The sequence below is a fragment of the Mus caroli genome, chromosome 1, assembly GCF_900094665.2.
Source record: "Mus caroli chromosome 1, CAROLI_EIJ_v1.1, whole genome shotgun sequence".
NCBI lineage: Eukaryota > Metazoa > Chordata > Mammalia > Rodentia > Muridae > Mus > Mus caroli.
This window is the reverse complement of record NC_034570.1, coordinates 99410996-99429358: the sequence shown is the minus strand read 5'-3', so window position 1 is coordinate 99429358 and position 18363 is coordinate 99410996. Positions and strand designations below refer to the sequence as shown.

The following is an 18363-nucleotide window of genomic DNA, read 5'->3' as shown; positions in this document are numbered from 1 at the left end:
AGGCCAGCCTGGTCTACAAAGTGAGTGCCAGGACAGCCAGGGCTACACAGAGAAACCCTGTCTCGCAAAACCAAAAAAAAAAAAAAAAATTTAAAGTCAAAAGACTGGGGCTCAATGCTAGATTCCAGCTCTACACAGTCCAGTTCATCATCATATGACCTGTCGGAATGATACCACTTTAGGCTCATAGAACCCCCTTGGACTCCACGTCTCAAAGAACGACACTTCAAGAGGGGCTTTAAAAGCAGCACACCAAGTCTATGGGAGACTACAACAGTAGCTTTGTGTTTGAACCCTCCCGCCTGCCCCAGGCACTGTTTCTTGGTGGACTGATCTGTGTCCTTTCCCTGTGATAAACATAATCATGAGTATGACAGCGCTAGGAGTCCATCCAACAAACTTCCCTTCAACCAGAGGGGTTGGGAGCCCTTCAATTTCCACCTAGTTTTACAAGTCCTGGGAATTGTTCCCTCGAATCTATTAACTAACACTGGGCACAGATCAATGGAAGAAAAAGATAATTCCTTTTGCTGTTGGTAAACACAACAACATTTCTTAAAAAAAAAAAAAAAAAAAAGGAAAAATACAAAAAAAAAACAAAACCCACTATGGAAAGGTTTTAATAATCCTGAGGAAAAGAGTTTTGGAGTAGAGGGCTGGAAAGTCTGGAGTTGACATAGCTGAGTGAAAAGTTATGCTACTACTTAAGAAATGGTTTGGCAGAGCCCTTCAAATGCTGTTGCAGAGTGGCTTGAGAGCCAGCAATTGACAGCCAAAGCATGCACGCACAAAAGCTTGTATGTGAAAATGCATGGATTTGGGATTTAATATCTTACTGTGACACAATAGCACAGGTTTTTCTTTGTTGAGAGATTATAATACTCTATGGATAGCCAAATATGTTGAGGAAGAGAGTTTAAAACCTCAGGCTACCCAATGAACCCTCCAAGTGTTGGAGGTTTGTTTTGCTCAAGTGAGCTTTGGCCAAAGGCTAGATGTTGGCTTTATATCATCCTAATCCAGAAAGTACGTTCTTTCTTTGCTTTGGGGAGGTTAGGAATGGCTTTGTTTAAAGGAGGCTGGCCATACATGACCTTAAGATAAATTTATTCAGTGAGCGTGATGGTGCTGGTGAACGCCAAGACACACTAGTGGAGGTCAAAGGACAACCTACTTTGTGGTGCTAGAGGGATCGAGCACAGGACTTAAAGCTTTCTTAACAAAAGCCCTTCTCTCCTTTTGGATCCAGTAGCCTTTTTTTTTTTTCTTTTGTTATTGTTTTGATCAAAAAGTGCTGAGTGAAAAAATAATCTAGCCTACACTAGGATATTATCAACAATAAAAAGAAATTAAGTACTGATAGGTACAGTATGGAAGAATCTTAGTATGCTAAGTCAAAGAAGCTAGGCACTGCAAAGGGCATATTATTAGAACTCCACTTGTATGAATAGGCAAGTCCAGAGAGCTTTGTGGATTGCCTATAACTGTACCATTTAAGAGAAAATGAGCCGGGCGTTGTGGCGCAAGCGTTTAATCCGCACTAGGGAGGCACAGGCAGGCGGATTTCTGAGTTTGAGGCCAGCCTGGTCTACAAAGTGAGTTCCAGGACAGCCAGGGCTATACAGAGAAACCCCGTCTCGAAAAAACAAACAAAAAAAAGAGGAACTGAACTGTGACTGTTAATGACTATAGGGTTTCTGTGTAGGGCTACAAAAGACTGCGGCGATAGTTTAGACACTAAAACTACTTTAAGTCGGTGGATCAGATGTTGGAATTAAATCTCTGCAACGGTGGCTCCCCGCGCCCCCGCGTTTGCATCTGCTTTGGTTACAGGATGTATGTACAGTTTTCAGCGAAATTCAATTATCAGAAATCCAAGTCAACGCTCAAAGCGAAAGGGAGCGGTGACCATTTTCTGAGTGTGCCAGAAATACACGAACTGGAATCTGTGATTTCAAAGAGGAATACCAGGACTTAGGCACAGAACAAAATCCGTGGATCCAAAAACCACCGTTTGCAAGCCTCCCACGACGTTGGCGGGCGGGCCAACGGGGAGGCCAAGTACCCGGAGCCTACGCACGCACACCCTGCGCAGCCGCAGCCCGAAGCTGAAGGGGCGCGGGCCCAAGAGCTAGTCCGACAGCGGAGACCGCCCCGCCCAGGCTCCTCCTCTTCCCTTCGCCGCCGTCCCGCCCTCGCTCGCAAACCCAAACACTCCCGGCTGCTGGTGCACGTGATCTCCCAGTAGTCGTTCGGGCAGAGATGTTGCTGTTGGCCGCCGCCGGCCTCGTGGCCTTCGTGCTGCTCCTCTACATGGTGTCGCCGCTCATCAGCCCTAAGCCCCTAGCGCTGCCCGGCGCGCACGTAGTGGTGAGTGGCCTCCTGTTGCTGAGCTTGCCCAGGACTGCTAGGACTGCTTGGCCGGCTTGGGCCACCGAGACCACGGTCCCGGAAAGGAACGGTTGAGTGGGGCGGGTTACCTGCTGCCTTAGCCCCGGTATTGCCCTGCCCTGTCGGACCTCAGGAACCCGCCCTCCAAGGCGCCGGGGTACAGGGCAGTGTCGTGGGGAAGGCGCCAGCCGAGTTTCCAGGACTCAGGGGCTCTGCTGCTCGCTGATCCCCGGAGCATCCCTGTCTGCTACTGTTTGGATCTTCAGTTTCCCCAATGAGTCAACAGAGAGACTGAGAAACTTTGCCAAGGACACGGCAGTCGGTGACTAGCAGGATAAGGGCGCAAACCGGATGGGAGTAGCTACAGCCAGGGAATCCTAAGGAGCCCACAGCAAGGAGGGGGTCTGGGCCTCTGGGGCTGGCCCAGGCAGCTGAGACTGTAGGGTGTCATGTGCAAGTGACAAAGAGCCCCCAGAGGGTTCTAGGAAGTGATACACCTGAGGGGTGGCCTGGCAGGTTTGGCCACCAGGCTTGTCTCTGAACTCAGCCAGGGTCTGCTGAGTACTGCTCAAGTGCAATCCTTTCTGGCCTCAGAAGGATGAACTCACCAGCTTGATTTGAAGCTTAAGATGGAAGGAGATATGAGTGGTTTGGTTTGTTAATGTCCGGAAGCTCGCAGGTTCCTGTGTGCAGGCTTGGCTATGCCTCCACCCCGCCCCCACAGCTCAGAGCCTCAACTCTGGCATTTCTCCTCGGTGTCCTATATAGACCCAAAACCCGAGGCGAGGAGTTGCGAATAAGGACAGCTAGTACCCAAACCGGCAGCGCGCATCTCCTTGGTGCCCTTAGGTGACTTACACGAGTGCATCCAAGTGAGTCCCCACTGCGTTGTTACAGGATAGAGTGGTTATCTTAGTATGATTTATCCCAGACAAGAATTTGTGGATGACAACATGTGTTTCCATTAATTTGTCTTTTGTAAAATTACTGATTTATTCCCAGCTGCTGCTATGCATGATGTGGGAAGAGTTATTAGAAAGAAAAATCCAAAGTTTACAATCATGCCAAGTTGTTAAAGTTTTACACCCACAAAATCGTGACTAAAACAGTTGAACTTTCGGGATGGGGAAATGGCTCAGTTGGTAAAGTGCTTGCCGTGCATCATGCCCAGAGTTAGGGTCCCTAGCACCCACATGCTCACTGGGCCTATGCCTCTAACTTCAGCACTGGGGCCACAACCTGTGGATCCCTGGAGCTCGCTGGCGCTGGCTAGCTTGCCTAGACGCACGAGTGATCTTCAGGTTCAGGGAGAAGCCTTGTCGCAAAAATTAAGGTGCAGGGTGACTGAAATGCCAGACACTGACTGTTAGCTTCTGCACAGGTGTACCTACATACACAAAGCTGAATCAACTTGTGCTTGTATAGCTCAGCAGTGGGGCAAGGGGGGAGAAATAAAGTCAGAATGAAAACTAATTCAACATCTACAAGGTACTCATAACTACCCTTGGTACTTGTTCTTGTGTTCCCAGTCCCTGGCTCTTTCACAGGGGAGGTGAGGGCTGTTTCAATAGACGCATTCTTTTTCCCAACATATTTTTATTGATTCTTTGGGAACTTTACATAATGCACTCCAAAACACTCACTTCCCAGCCCTCCCAGGATCCTGCTTTAATACAATAAAAATAATTACCACTATGCATGTATGTATGTATACTGGTATAAACAACATAGCATGACTTATTCATATGGAGTCCCTATCTGCCTTTTTTTTTTTTTTTTTGGTTTTTCAAGACAAGGTTTCTCTGTGTAGCCCTGGCTGTCCTAGAACTCACTCTGTAGACCAGGCTGGCCTCGAACTCAGAGATCCGACTGCCTCTGCCTCCCGAGTGCTGGGATTAAAAGCGTGCGCTACCACGCCCAGCTCCTATCTGCCTTTTTTAATATCTGAAGAGTAAAATGTGATCTAGTTGTGATCTGGGATCAGGAGAGTGAGCCAAACTCTTCGTTTTTAGAGCAGTGAACATACGCTGGTGCTGTGGTGTCTGATCACAGCAGCAAAGCTTTGCTGGTCTTTCTCACCCAGTAGATGGTTGTTTGTTTCAGTGTCCCTCCTTTTGGATGACTGAGAGTAGTGCTCCAAGCAGCAGGAAAGTTGCTGGTGCCCTTAGTAGAGGCTGTATGCTGTGCTTAAAGAGACAGTATCGTTTAAATGGTATTTGTAGTGATCAGTAACAAGGAGTGGTCAAGGAAGGGGAAGTAAATGGTTATCTTTGAGCCCTCTGTTTAGATATAGTATACGTTTAACGTTTTCTCGGCCATTGTGAAAAGCCCACGCCAGTTCTTAGAAGAACATATTCCAGAATTAGCCTAACTGTATTCTTATATGCCAATCAAGACTTAGCTGCATTGGCTAGATCCTTTTGAATGCACGTTAATCTGAAAACCAGGTCTCACTCCCATTGTGAGAAAGTGACACTGTTTGCTTTCCTGAACCCCCCCGGCTTTTGTTCACATAATACATCGGAGCATAAAAGATGTCTCAGTAACCTCATTCCTACCTCCATCAGCTTACTGAACAAGAAATAGGGAGACTTTTATTTGTAAGCTTTGACGTTTTGTTTTGTTTTGGATTTTTGTTTTCATGGAAATGATATAGGAGAACATTCTGCAAAGTGAGGAAAGTATTTATTTAGTGCCTGCTTGTGCAGGGGGCTGGTATGGTCTGTGATGAGTGAGACAGGCTGGCTTGGTGTTGGTCCATAGGAACCATGAGTTCAGCCAGGGAGCCAAGATACATCCAAAGTGAGTACAGACTACATGGTGACCAACCAGGAGGACTGACTGATGGGTTCAGGAAAGGTTCCCATAGGGCTTGGGGGAACTGTGTGGGGTGATGTGTGATCCGAGGAAGAGAAACAGCTTAAGGCAGCATTATAAAGCATGTGAGCAAATGTTTTAGAGGCTCTGCCAGGTACTATGAAGAGTAAAAGTTCAGAAACCAGAGCAGCCCGTAAGATAGCCTGATATCAGAAGCCACAGAGATAACGTTCAGCCAAGGCAACATATATCCTTCTATAGTCATCCTCAGTAGACATCTGGTTAATGATCTCCCAAGTTAACCTCTCCATTAGAACCAAGGTGAGACTACAGGGAAGTGACATAATCTCAAGAACACAGAGAGACACATCTATGCTTGGAGGGTTTCATGGCGATATGAACATTACAGTGTGGGAGATGTTCTTTCTGCATGGCTTTAGAGTAATAAAATATTCAAAGTAATCCAAATGTCTGACTGGAAAAGGGCTAGGTTTTGACAGGAGCGATTTTTGTTTTGCTTTTGATACAGGGTCTCACTGTATAGCCATGCTGGCTTGGAATTTACTGTGTGGATTAGAATAGCTAGGATTCAGACAGATAGCCTGCTTCTGCCTCCTGAGTTCTAATATTAAGGTGTATGCCATCACTACTATGCCTGGCCTGGATGGAGCTCTTTAAATACAGTATTGTGAAGCCTTTTAGTTTTCAACGTTGACAACATATATTCTCTCTCTCTCTCTCTCACACACACACACACATACATACATACAAGATCAAGCCCAAGGCCCATGCCTGTGCTAGGTGAGAGATCTCTACCGCCAACCTACATCCTTAACTCTCTAACACGTTTTTACATAGACTTAGACTTACATAGATGTGCTGGAAGGAAATGAGATTCCTTTGTGTTTGTAGTCAGCAGCACTAATGTATTATTTCTTAGCTAAAATTGTAGGGCACGTTCCCTTTGGTGACCTGAAACGATTTTAGATGAACAGTTTATAGCTCAGCACTGGGGAAGGGAAAAAAAAACAAAAACGGTCAAGGCTAGGAGGCTCTGCTGAGAGTGTAATCTTTGATGGTTACACTGCATTCCAAGTGACAAATCTGGTATGAGAAGGTTGTGGTTCTTGGAGACGTTTTGTTCCTGAGACAGCCCCATGTAGTCCTAGCCAATACCATGAAACTGTCCGTGAGATTGAACGACTTCAACCTTGACCTCCTCATCCCCTGCAGACACGCTCCTGGGGAATATTTAAAACTCAGAATTATGTCATAGCCCTATGCGGTACTGGAGATCCAACGTGGGGCCTCATGAATCCTAGGCAAGCACCTGCACTGAGCTACACCCTTACTACTCCCAACACAAATATTTCAAGAAGTCTCTGTACAGAGGAGACATGGCAAGTGCTAAGACGGTCTAAGATAGTCTTCCTGATGTTCTCCGTAGGTCACGGGAGGCTCCAGTGGCATTGGGAAGTGCATTGCTATCGAGTGCTACAAACAAGGAGCATTTATAACTCTGGTTGCACGAAATGAGGTAAGCGCTCTAGACTCCTCATGACAAACTCACTAATTCGGGAAGTCCAAGAGACTGGTCTTGGTGCTCACAGCCGTGTGGGAATGAGGTGCCTTATCTGTCATTTTTCTCTGTAACTTGCTGATGACATGAAAGGCATCTTTGGCAGAGTCCCTATGCCCCAGGAGAGTTTTCATTCTTTCCAGTATGTGTAGCAAAGTAGTTTTTCCTGTTGTAAGCAATCAGGGGTCTGTTTTTCATTGTATTGGGGTCTGCCGTCTTGCCAGAATTGCTTTCGGAGCATGAAGCTGTGACTGAAGATGCCCCTTGTTCCTCTTCAGGGTCTGGAGCAGAGACCCCGGCTTCTTGGTCAAAAGGTCTGCCTTGCTTGCTGTGGAGCAGATAGATACTCAGTTGAGTGATGAAATGAAAGAAGAGGGGCTTGAGGTGTGCTCAGTGGGCTCAGCACTTACCCAAGGTGAATGAATCAAATCCACATAGTACTCCAAGGAGGTGCATGAGAACCCTAGCCTTAGGGAGGTGGACGCAGAAGGATCAGAAGTTCAAAGTCTTCCCCTGCTATACAGCAAAGGAGAATCTAGCCTGACTTTTATGAGACCCTGTAATTCAGGGACAGGGAAGAGAAAGAAATGAGATGTGCTTAAGGGGTTAACTGTCTACACAGAGTGGTTAGTTGAAAAGGGGCTAGTGGAGAAGACAGGATAGAAAGGATCTCTGGAGAAAATACATAACAATAATGATCCAGAATTAGGTTAAAATATCCATCATTTCCTTAATGGTTTTTTTTTAATTAGGTATTTTCCTCATTTACATTTCCAATACTATCCAAAAAGTCCCCAATACACTCCCCCCCCTCCACTCCCCTACCCACCCACTCCCACTTTTTGGCCCTGGCGTTCCCCTGTACTGGGGCATATAAAGTTTGCAAGTCCAATGGGCCTCTCTTTCCAGTGATGGCCGACTAGGCCATCTTTNGATACATATGCAGCTAGAGACAAGAGCTCCGGGGTACTGGTTGGTTTTTAAAAGAAATTATACAGCCAGGTGTGGTGGTGCACACCTTTAATCCCAGCACTTGGGAGGCAGAGGCAGGCAGATTTCTGAGTGCGAGGCCAGCCTGGTCTACAAAGTGAGTTCCAGGACAGCCAGGGCTATACAGAGAAACCCTGTCTTGAAAAACCAAAAAAGAAAAAAGAAAAAGAAATTATGGCTTGGTTGTACACACTTTAAAGTCACTGTACATGAACAGAAGCACAAATTTAGGAAAAGGCCACTTTTGAGTTTTTAGCAGGGCTAGAATTTGACAGTGAGTGATTGGGGGTGGGGGGGCTGGTGTCACAGCTGGCAGGAACTTGCAGGGCCATATTTGGGCTTTGGGCTGGCATCACAGCTAGTGAGTAGGAACTCATGCAGGGCCGTGTTGGAGTGAGTATCCAGAGAGCTTTCTGGCCTGAAGATGTTGTTTAGTTTTTTCATGTAACTTTTCATTGCAGTCTCGTATTCATTTCCCATCATGCGATGGCATTGTACTATTTTGTCATGGGCGTTCATATTTGTAAATTCAACTTGTTCTTTGAAGATACCTACTGGCCCACCCCCACCCCTCTGAGACAAGGTCTCGAGTATCATGGGCTAGCCTGGAATTCTGTAGCAGAGGATATCCTTGCCAGATACCTAGGTTCCTCCAGGCTTGGTTTTAGCCTTTCTAGGGATTGAACTCAGAGTGCCATGCATGCTGGGACCTTCTTTGTTCTTCTACAGTTCTCAAATTTTATTTAAATTTATGAAAAATTAAAGTTCTGTAAACGCATCTGTTTTTATGAGAATAAGCAAAACAAAATGGAGGACATAGGAAAAGTTTGCAATTATCTGGGTAGGTTTGTAGGTCTGAGATGTATTTTTGAAAGTAGCCAGATGTAGATTTTTCTTTCTCCTCTTTGTAAGAGGTGAATGATTTTTTTACTTGAGGTTGTATTGAGAGGAGTAAACTGCTGATATTATCTAATAAATCCCTCCTGGTGTGGAGTCAGCCTCATGCCTTTAGCCTTCCAGAGCATTTGTGGTCGGTCATGTGCTTATGCTGTGTCCCTGCTCAGTGGTGGGAATGGAAATGTCTGTTGGCATGGACAGGCCGACCAGCAACATGAGTGCTGCTAAGAGGTATTTGAGCTTGCTTTCTTCTTCCCATTCTCTGCAATGGACTTAAATAAACCCTGCTGTGACTTACCTGGGCTCTTACGTGTTTTGCCTCTTTCTTCCTCAAACCCACGGTTCTGATTTATAGAATGCAGTGTCTGTTCAAATGTTGCTTTTTCTTTTCTTTTTAAGAAGTGCAGACAGACATAGTTTTTTCTGTATTGCTTTTAGGACAAGCTACTGCAGGCGAAGAAAGAAATTGAAAAGCACTCTATTAACGACAAACAGGTAAAGTGGGGCCGAAGGACGAATCTTCTTTCCTGATACACAGTTGTTTAAAGGGGAGGAAAGATGTTATTTCCACTGCAACTGGATCACTGAAGGCATTTATGGTTTTTCCCAATTAAAATACATTTTAGGCCGCTTTCTAAAAGATGAAATTATTTGAAATGACTAGAATTCAGGTCTCTGTACAGAAACCAGAAGGTATGGACTATCACACATACCTGAAAATAGCCAAGCAGCTCTGTGTGAGAAAATGGTTTCATGGCAATTGTGCAAACAGTTTACACAACGACTTAGATGAAAAGGGTGTTTGAAAAGATGTTGTATGATTTGGGATACTAAAATGATACAGACAATGTAATGTATATTTTAATGTGCAACTCAATGACTGGTTAACTACTACAGACCCATCATCTGATCTAAAGGAATGGAAGTTAAAGGACTTTCTGAACCCTCTCTCCTGCCTTTGGGCTCAGTACCAGCCTCTGTTCTCAGAGGCCACCTTAAACCCCACTCTGATGTTGGTGTTCATTCATTCTTTGCTTTTCTTTAAGATTTTACCATCTCTGGAAGTGTGTATAGTATTTTGTATGAGTATGTGTGTGCACCCGTGTGTACAACAGTACAGATATGTATGCACGTACGTACATGCACATGCTCGAGAAGCCACGGACCGACATTGGGTGTCTTCTGTAATCTCTCCATAGTATTTTTTTTTTTTTGAAATAGACTCTTTTGGTGAGCCTGAAGCTATCCTTGCTTGGGATCTAAACACAGGGGCCTCCTTACGCTAGCACCTTGCCAGCTAGTCATCTTAGCACCTAAATTGTGTGTGTGTGTGTGTGTTTTTGTGTGTTTTCTGTATCTTTTTGAGCTTTGGCATCATTCCTGTGTTTCTGAACTGCCTTAATGAGACCTCGCACAGTATGTACTTAGGTTTAAGACACCCACTTCCTGAGTTTTCACAACGTTGTGCAACCATAATCACAATCAATTTGGAAATCATCCCAACCCTGAAGTCTCCAGACTGCCATTAGCAGCCACACCCATTCCTGCCCTGCCTCTCCTAGCCAAGTACTAATAACCTGTATAATTTGATAGACTGATGGACACTCTTTTTTTTTTTTAAAGATTTATCTATTTATTATATGTAAGTACACTAGCTGTCTTCAGACACTCCAGAAGAGGGAGTAAGATCTTGTTACTGATGGTTGTGAGCCACCATGTGGTTGCTGGGATGAACTCAAACTGACCTTTGGAAGGGCAGTCTGAGCCATCTCACCAGCCCCTGATGGACATTCTTATGCAGTGTTCTGCAACCTTATTTCTTCAATCTATATTATTTTTAAAATTCATCTGTGTTGCTGAATAAAATAGCTCATGTGGTCTTTTCTTTATTTTATTTATTTTTTTTCTTTCTTTCTTTCTTTCTTTTTTTTTTTTTAATATTCTTTCTATGGGTGTGCTGTCCAGCTAGACTCAAATCCCAGGACTGTTTTAGAAAGTTTTAATAGAAACCTGGGGTTTCTACCCTGCCTTTGATCATTCAGTTCCCAGATAAAAGACACACTTTTATTATTTATAATAAGCTTTAAACAACACAAGAGCTGGGCAGATATCTGTCCTCCCTACTATTAGACTCTACTTTCCTATTGATAACCCTGAGTTATTACTTACTGTGTTTTATCTGGGCTGCTCCTAGCTCCAGTTGGCCAGCCTCATAGCTGTTTTCTTGACTCCTAACCCATGGTGTCTTTCTCTTTCTCCTGCCCTTCTCCCCATCAAAAGTTCTCCTCCAGTCCCCAAGCCCTGGAACCCTAAACTCCACCTATGTCTCTTCTGCCCAGCTGTTGGCTGTCAGCATCTTTATTTACCAATCAGAAATAACTTGGGGATAAGGTCACATAGCATCACTTGGGTCTATGTGTGGACTCTTCTCTCTGGGGAAACCAGGTCTTGAGGAACTAGCAGTATTAACATTAGAATACAAGCAACATCAGACTAACCCCCTACATGGGACTCAAATGATTCTCCTGTCTCAGCTTGTTAACAGGATTACAATAGGCGTATGCCATTTTCCTACATTCACTTAAGTTTATTATTGATATATATCATGTAGTTGTATGTATAAAATACTTTCACTTACCTGTTCTGTCATTGATAGCTATTTAATTTGCTCCCATATTTTTGTGTTTATTGATGGTTGTTGTCATGGCAGCTTTTCTTTGTGCACATGATCAAAATGATTCTGTTGCTTTGGGGCCTTTAACAAGGGAAAGCAAAGTTGCTCAACTCTGGGAAATGGGGGCGGGGGTTGGGGAACTTTCCTCAGTATCTTCTGTGTCCTTAAATGGCATACCTTAGGGACCTAAATTCTCTTTATTATGCCCTGCCTTTTAAAGGTTTCACTGCCTTCCAATAATGCCAATGTACTAACGCTTTAACATGTTGTCATTGGGAATACAAATTTTTGTACGAGACATTCCAGATGCCTGCCTGTTTGCTCTGGCACCCATCACCATGTCTCTTGCCACCACCCCATGTAGGCATTCTGCTTTGTGATAGGCTGTTTTTTGACTGCCAGTGAAATGAGCCCCATTTAAGCCAGATTAGAGTGTATTAAAGGCAAGTTTATTGGGAAGCTGCTCTCCCTCTGGTGGGTGAGTTCACTGGCCCCAAAGACTGAGGCCAGGGAAGTAGCCATGGGGAGGTGGGGGAGGGGAGGAAGAGAGAAGGGGCATGCACCCAGAGCGGGAGAAGGAGAAGGGGAGAGAGCATGCAAAATGTCTAGATTATATAGAGAGGAGCCTCTGGAGGCTCAGCAGTTGTGGCAGCCCAGCCCCTGGGTTGAAAAATTCAAGGTTGGGGGCAGGGTATGTCAGGTAGGGACTGAGGGATGCTGGGAGAACCTAGAGGCCAGGTCTGCTGTGGTGTGTAAAATACGCACCTCAGTCTCTTGACCAGGGTCCAGAACCAAACATCTCAGTCTTTTGTTGCTTATAAAAGAGTAAGAGACTCCATAATCATACATGACTGCTTCCTGCTGACACTGGGGTGCAGTTTTGAATGTGGGAAAATGCTGGAATGTGGGGCAAGTCCAGGAAGAGCTGGTTGTCTCACTGCCGCCCAGGCTGTGGGACCATCCTGGGCTAGGAGTGTGTAGGCCCAGTTGAAACAGTCTGTGAGGCTGGGGCAGAGTAACTGTTTTGGAGCTGTTGTGGATGCAGATTCTGAGAGAACACCTGGATGTTGGAGACAGAAGATAAAGTTTAGGGAGAAAACCTTTCTGAGGGTTAAAAATTTGAAACTCTTAGGCTCATGGTCGTGGAAATTGGAGAAGCGGTGGGGTGGGGGCAGGACCAGGGATAGGGAAATAGATCCCACCCTCAGGAATGGGCAAGTGGGGAAGGAAGCAGGCTGTTAATTGACCGTACTTATCTGGAGTCCATTTGGCTGTGGAAGGTGGATTTGAGTGGATTCCCTGAAGCTTACAAGAATCTTTTTAAGTTTACAAAAAGATAAATCCTTTACAACTTCATTTATCCACTTCAAAACCCCTTCCTAGACCTTCAGACAGTTTCTTAGAAGCCTTTATATCCTCAGATCTTACGTAAACTTTTCCTATCCACTGATTTACCATGAGACACGGACGGTTGATCACTTGATTTAAACCTGAGAATGATACATCTAAATGTCCTATGTGACAATTAGAATGACAGACTTACCCATTACCCAGTTACACCACTAGGTTCCTTTTATATCAATGGCTTTGTTGAGGACACAGGTCCAGGGCAGAATTAATCTTAGGCTGCCAGGCCCAACAAATCTGAAAGGCCTTCCTGTGGAGAAGAAACTTGCGAAACTGACCTTGCTTTGACTTAGCCAACATGAGACATGTCTGGCGTCCCTGTTTGTACACAGTTCAGGTCAGACCTCAGCAGCTTAGGCAATAGGGCAGCCTTTTTCAATGGTTACTGTACAATTCAGATGGAGTCCTTTCCTGTTGTGTCTGCATCTTCTTGGAGACCTTGGGGGTGTCACTACTAGGATTTGGGAGTCTCTATCATTGTAAACATTAAGTTTAAGATTTTAAATGTCATATTCATCAGGTCTCTGACAGGTTTGAGGCCGGTACCTACTAAGCATATCTGCTTTAGTCGATCTATGTCTGTTTCTAGTTATCTGTACACCTCGCAAACATAAAACAGGAGGCTACATAAAGCTTAAATAATTAACTGCGTCAGTTCTCAACATGACGTTAGTGATGCCCTTAAAGATGGTGGTGAAGCCATAATTCAACCCTCTTTATTCCAAAGTCAAGGTGGTGACCAGTTGTGCTGTTTACCCAGTGTGTGTACATTGTTAGTTCACCATCACTGTTGTAATCAGTGCTGCTGCTGCTGCTGTCACAGGAAGGAGGAGGGGAGGGATGGGAGGCAGAAAGACTGGGCTAGGTGGCACCTGGAGCCCTGTGCTCAGTGTGGTGAAGGGAGAGTGGGAGAACACAGCCTCAAAAAAGCTGGACACAGGGAATTCAGATCAATTTGAATAAATTTTTTTTTAGATCCCATGGCACCCATCATCCCAGTGTTCACTGGAGATCCCAACACTATTGAATTGCCATCCCAATTCATAGTCTGAGATCAAATGGTTTATGCAGAAGTGTAGTAACCTCAGATAGGGCATGTCTGTATCAAAGGTTCCCCCAAAACAAAGACCTGGTCTTTGTTCAGATGGGGCGAACTCTAACATAGCTGTGACTCAGCAGAGAAAGCTCCAAGGATCCTAAACCCAGATAGGAAATAGCTGGGGATGGGTAGCCACAGAATCAGAAGAAATGATGTATTTCAGTGGAGAGGGCTAGAAGAACAGATCGGTTCCCAGATGGCCAGGAAATACCAGGTCCTTCGAACTGGGGACTCAACTTCACTCCAGTTCAGTGACATCTGATAGGCTATTTTTCCACCACCGGTGAAATGAGCCAATTTAAGCCAGATTAGATTAGATTAAAAGCTGGTTTATTGGGAAGCTGCTCTCAGGTGGGTGAGTTCACTGGCCCTGAGGACCAAGGCCAGGGAAGTTGCCATAAGGAAAAGGGAGGGGGGGGTCAGGAGGGGAGGGAGAGAGAAAGAGAAGCTGCACACACAGAGAGGGAAGAGAGGAGGTTTGGGGCAGGGTATGCCAGGTAGGGACTGAGGGATGCTAGGAGAACCTGGAAGCCAGATCTGCTTTGGTATGTAAAATATGTACCTCCATTCCCCCATCCTGGGGTCAGAAATGAAACACTTCGTAGGTATACGTGGCTAAATTGGTCTGCATTATTAGAAAGACTTGGTCTTATTTTTTTTAAAAAATACCTTTACAAATAGTTTTGATAGACCAACATTTTGGCCTGTGCTTGTAATCTTAGTAATCTCAGTATGTGGAAGGCTGAAACCGGAGGAGAGCTGTGAGCCCAAGTTATTCTAGACAGAAGTTCAAGACCATGTGTGTTGTTAAAATAACCCGAAGATGTCATTCTGTCCTTCCACCATGTGAGTCCCAGGTGATGATCACCCTTACCTGGTGAGGAGCTGTCTCACAGGTCCTGATCCCATTCCTCCTGTTTTCTTCTTTTGAACAGGTGGTGCTGTGTATCTCAGTTGATGTGTCTCAAGACTATAACCAAGTGGAGAATGTCATAAAGCAGGTACGAGGAGGAGCCATTTCAGTTCACTGCCTGACTCTGCTTGGTTCTCGCCAGGAGTTGACAGCTCTTCTCTATAGGCTTAGTAGTTCCATGGACTTTATGGACCTTGTCTTTCTGCATGATGAATCTCCATTCTCTGATGTAGTGTTTGGAATGATAATGTAATGTTCTGGAATATTCCTCCAGGCACAAGAGAAGCTGGGTCCTGTGGACATGCTGGTCAACTGTGCAGGCACCTCTCTGTCAGGAAAGTTTGAAGAGCTTGAAGTTAGTAGTTTTGAGGTGAGTCACAGTGGCGTCAAGATGATGTCTTCTATTTTAAAACAGGCCTGCCAAGCCAAGAACTCAGCTACTAATGTACTTCAACCCTGAGGAAATGTTCATTAGATGTGAACTCTTAAGTGCAAGGCGTTTTGACCTTGGCAATACGTCATTCTTGTCTTTAGTGTCCTCTTTCACCAGGGTGATAGGGACTCTGAAGTTAAACTGCTCTCCTATCTTATAGAAAGTGCGACTGCTGGACCAGTCTCAGAACTATCTTCTCACAGGCTGTAGTCAACACCATATACTCAGAGATACACACAAGGCCTACAGGAGGATCAGAGGGTGGTAAAAGGCAGAATGGTAGGACCTGAGTGTCTAAGTTTGTCTGAGACACCCTGTCACTATGCACACCACGCTGGCCCAGCCTTCTACCTCAGCTTCCTAAGCACTGGGATCACAGGTCTCTATCACCGTGCCTAGTGTCACTACACCTGGTAGAATTGTTTGTTTTACAGTGAATAATTCAGAGGCACTTAGCAAATTGTGATGTTGTGTAACTATCTAATTCTAAAACATTTTCATCTCTCCAAAAGAATACCCTATACTTTAGTCAGTATATCTCATTACCCCAAACCCCTATTCTAGCCAATGGCTACCCCTAATCTGTGTCTGTCTTGCTGAATAATAGAGTCGTGTGCAGCGTGCCCTCCTGTGTCTGGCTTTTTCACATGCTGAATGCCCTAAAGGTTCCTTCACACTGAAGTGTACACCGCTGCTTTGTTTTTCTGACTTGGTAACAGTCCCATTGTGTGAGGAGACTGCCTGCTTATCACCCCTGAATATTTGTACCGTTCTTACCCACCCAGCCCAGCCCAGAAGCTCCAGGTATCATTTGAGCCCTTGGAGGTTGTGATGCACAACCCTGTCTTTTAGTTTCCCTATCACCAGTCAACACTTAGGTTTCTATATCTTGCCAAGTGTGTTACAGCTTGTAGTGTGTTCTCCAGCTTTAAACTGTTGTTGCTTTTCCTTTCCCTCTGTTGTGTCTCTTGAGGCTCTCAGCTGGATGAAGTGGCTCATGTGCATAATCCCAGCTCTTGGGAAACTGAGGCAGGAGAATAAGGTTAAGTTTGAGGCCAGCCTGAGCTATGAAGTGAGTTTCAGGTCATCATGAGATACAATATGAAACTCTATCTCCAAAACAGATAGACAAATGTACTCCTTACTGGTTTTTTATTGAGTTATCTAAAAAGAACTGGGGTAAGCATGGAGTTTTGTTCTTTCGCGTATCCTTTTTGGAGTTCTTACTACTAAAGCAGTGTCATGAGGGGCTGGAGAGATGGCTCAGCGGCTAACAGTGCTTGCTGCTCCTGCAGGACTGAGGTTCAGTCCCCAACACTCGGAAAGGTCACATCTGTAATTCCAGTACCAAAGGATCCAGTGCCAACCAGGCACACACATATATGCATGCAAGACACTCAAATGCACATAATAAAAATCAAAGTTTTAAAGGCTAAAACAAGACAGTGACATTAAAACATTCCAGGGGAAAACAAAAACAAAAAACAAGCAAGAATCCTGGCTTCCAAACACAATATTTTCAGTTTTCTTTGCTTTTACAAAATAGAGTGGTAAGAATTACTATCTGCACATATCCTGTCTTCTACTTTTTGAAAACTCATAGCATAAATTTTTCCCCTCACTCCTGTGTTTTCAGTTCTCTTTCCTTAAAGTTTCTTAGTATTCTGCCGCACTGTCATCATGGTTGCGTGTATGCTCTGACGGGGCTGGGTAGCTTCTCAGGGTAAGGAGAATAGCCTTCCGGTATATAAACCCGTCACTGTGTGGCCTTCCGGTTCTCAGGGTGAACGTGGGCTTCAAGAGTTCTGGGATGAGAAGCTGGGACTGTCTCTGCGGGTACTTTCCAGCAAATACTGAGTTCTTACTGTGCAGGGCAGCAGGTTCTGTGCTTGTACTTAGCTTGTGTTTTCCCATGTAATCCCTGAAGCATCCTGAGGTAATGCTGAGATTAACCCCATTTTCACCTGAGGAAATGGCCAGCTGAGAAAAGTCTCACAAGATCAGGAGTGGGTAGTGGCATGAAGGCACAGCTCTACTGTTAACTAGTACCACATTCTCTGTATAGTCCTTGTCTAGCTTAGAGCTAATAGGCCAGAAGAAATATTTTGAAGCTTTCTCCTATAACCCTTTAAGAATTATTACCTATAAGGACTTAAAAAGATAGCTTAGGGATAAAATGTCCTGGCCACTCTGGCAGAGGACCCAGGTTTAGTCGCCAGCATCTTACAACTGTCTTTAATTCCAGTTCAGAAGATCCAGCGCCCCATTCTGGCCTCTGGGCACTGTACACACATGGTACACAGAAATATTTTAAGGCAAAACCCTATACACATAAACTATCGTTATAATGCGTTACCTACAGTAAATACTTTTCTAGTAGAACACTAATTTTGACCATTTGTGTATGTGCATGGTTGGAGCAGAGGTTAATGTTGGCTGTTTGTTCTCGTTCTCCCTCTCCCTCTCCCTCTCCCTCTCCCTCTCCCTCTCCCTCTCCCTCCCTCCCTCCACCTTATTTTTGAGGCAGAATCTCTCATTAAACCTAGATGTCACTATTTTGGTTACACTGGCTGAGACTGTCCAGTAAGCTGCTGGGATCTGCCTGTTTCTGCCTTCCTGCTCCCGGTGCCTGGGTTAGAGGTGTGTGCCCTGATGCCCAGCAGAGTTTTTGCGTGGTGCTGGGGATCCAAACTCAAGTCCATGTGCTTGCACACAAAGGACTTTTCTAACTCAGCCTTATGCCTAGCCCTAATTTTGACATTTGTATCAAAGATGGAACTGCTGTCACTCTGAGAATTGTCTTCAAACTAGTCTCCAGAGGCTAGGTCCTGAGTGTCAGTATCTACTACATTCGTTCACTTCCCCGTACAATATTCAGCAAATCTGCTGCACCCTGGCTCCCAGTCCCCTGGGCTTTTTTTATTTTTTTATTTTTATTTATTTATTTTTTTAGTTGCTATTCTATTGCTGTGAAGAGACACTGACCAATGCAACTCTTATAAAGGAAAGCATTTAATTGGAGCTTGCTTACAGGTTCAGAGGCTCAGTCCATTATCATAATAGTGGGAAGCAGACAGGCATAATGCTAGAGCAGTAGCTGAGAGCTCAATGTCCTGGCCCACAGGCAAGGGAGGAGGGAAGGAGGGAGGGAGGGAGGGAGGGA

At 44.9% G+C, this 18363-nt stretch overlaps 1 protein-coding gene across 1 annotated transcript in view; it reads left to right on the top strand.

Annotated features, from left to right (window-relative positions):
• Positions 1 to 2176: 2176 nt before the first annotated feature.
• The window catches only part of Kdsr (3-ketodihydrosphingosine reductase), a 33767-nt gene continuing 17580 nt past the window's right edge, over positions 2177 to 18363 (top strand). The window contains exons 1-5 of the mRNA XM_021159111.1: positions 2177 to 2370; positions 6656 to 6745; positions 9113 to 9169; positions 14790 to 14855; positions 15042 to 15137. Of these exons, the coding sequence (XP_021014770.1) occupies positions 2263 to 2370; positions 6656 to 6745; positions 9113 to 9169; positions 14790 to 14855; positions 15042 to 15137 (417 nt within the window). The 5' untranslated portion in view covers positions 2177 to 2262. The remainder of the gene's footprint in view (positions 2371 to 6655; positions 6746 to 9112; positions 9170 to 14789; positions 14856 to 15041; positions 15138 to 18363) is intronic.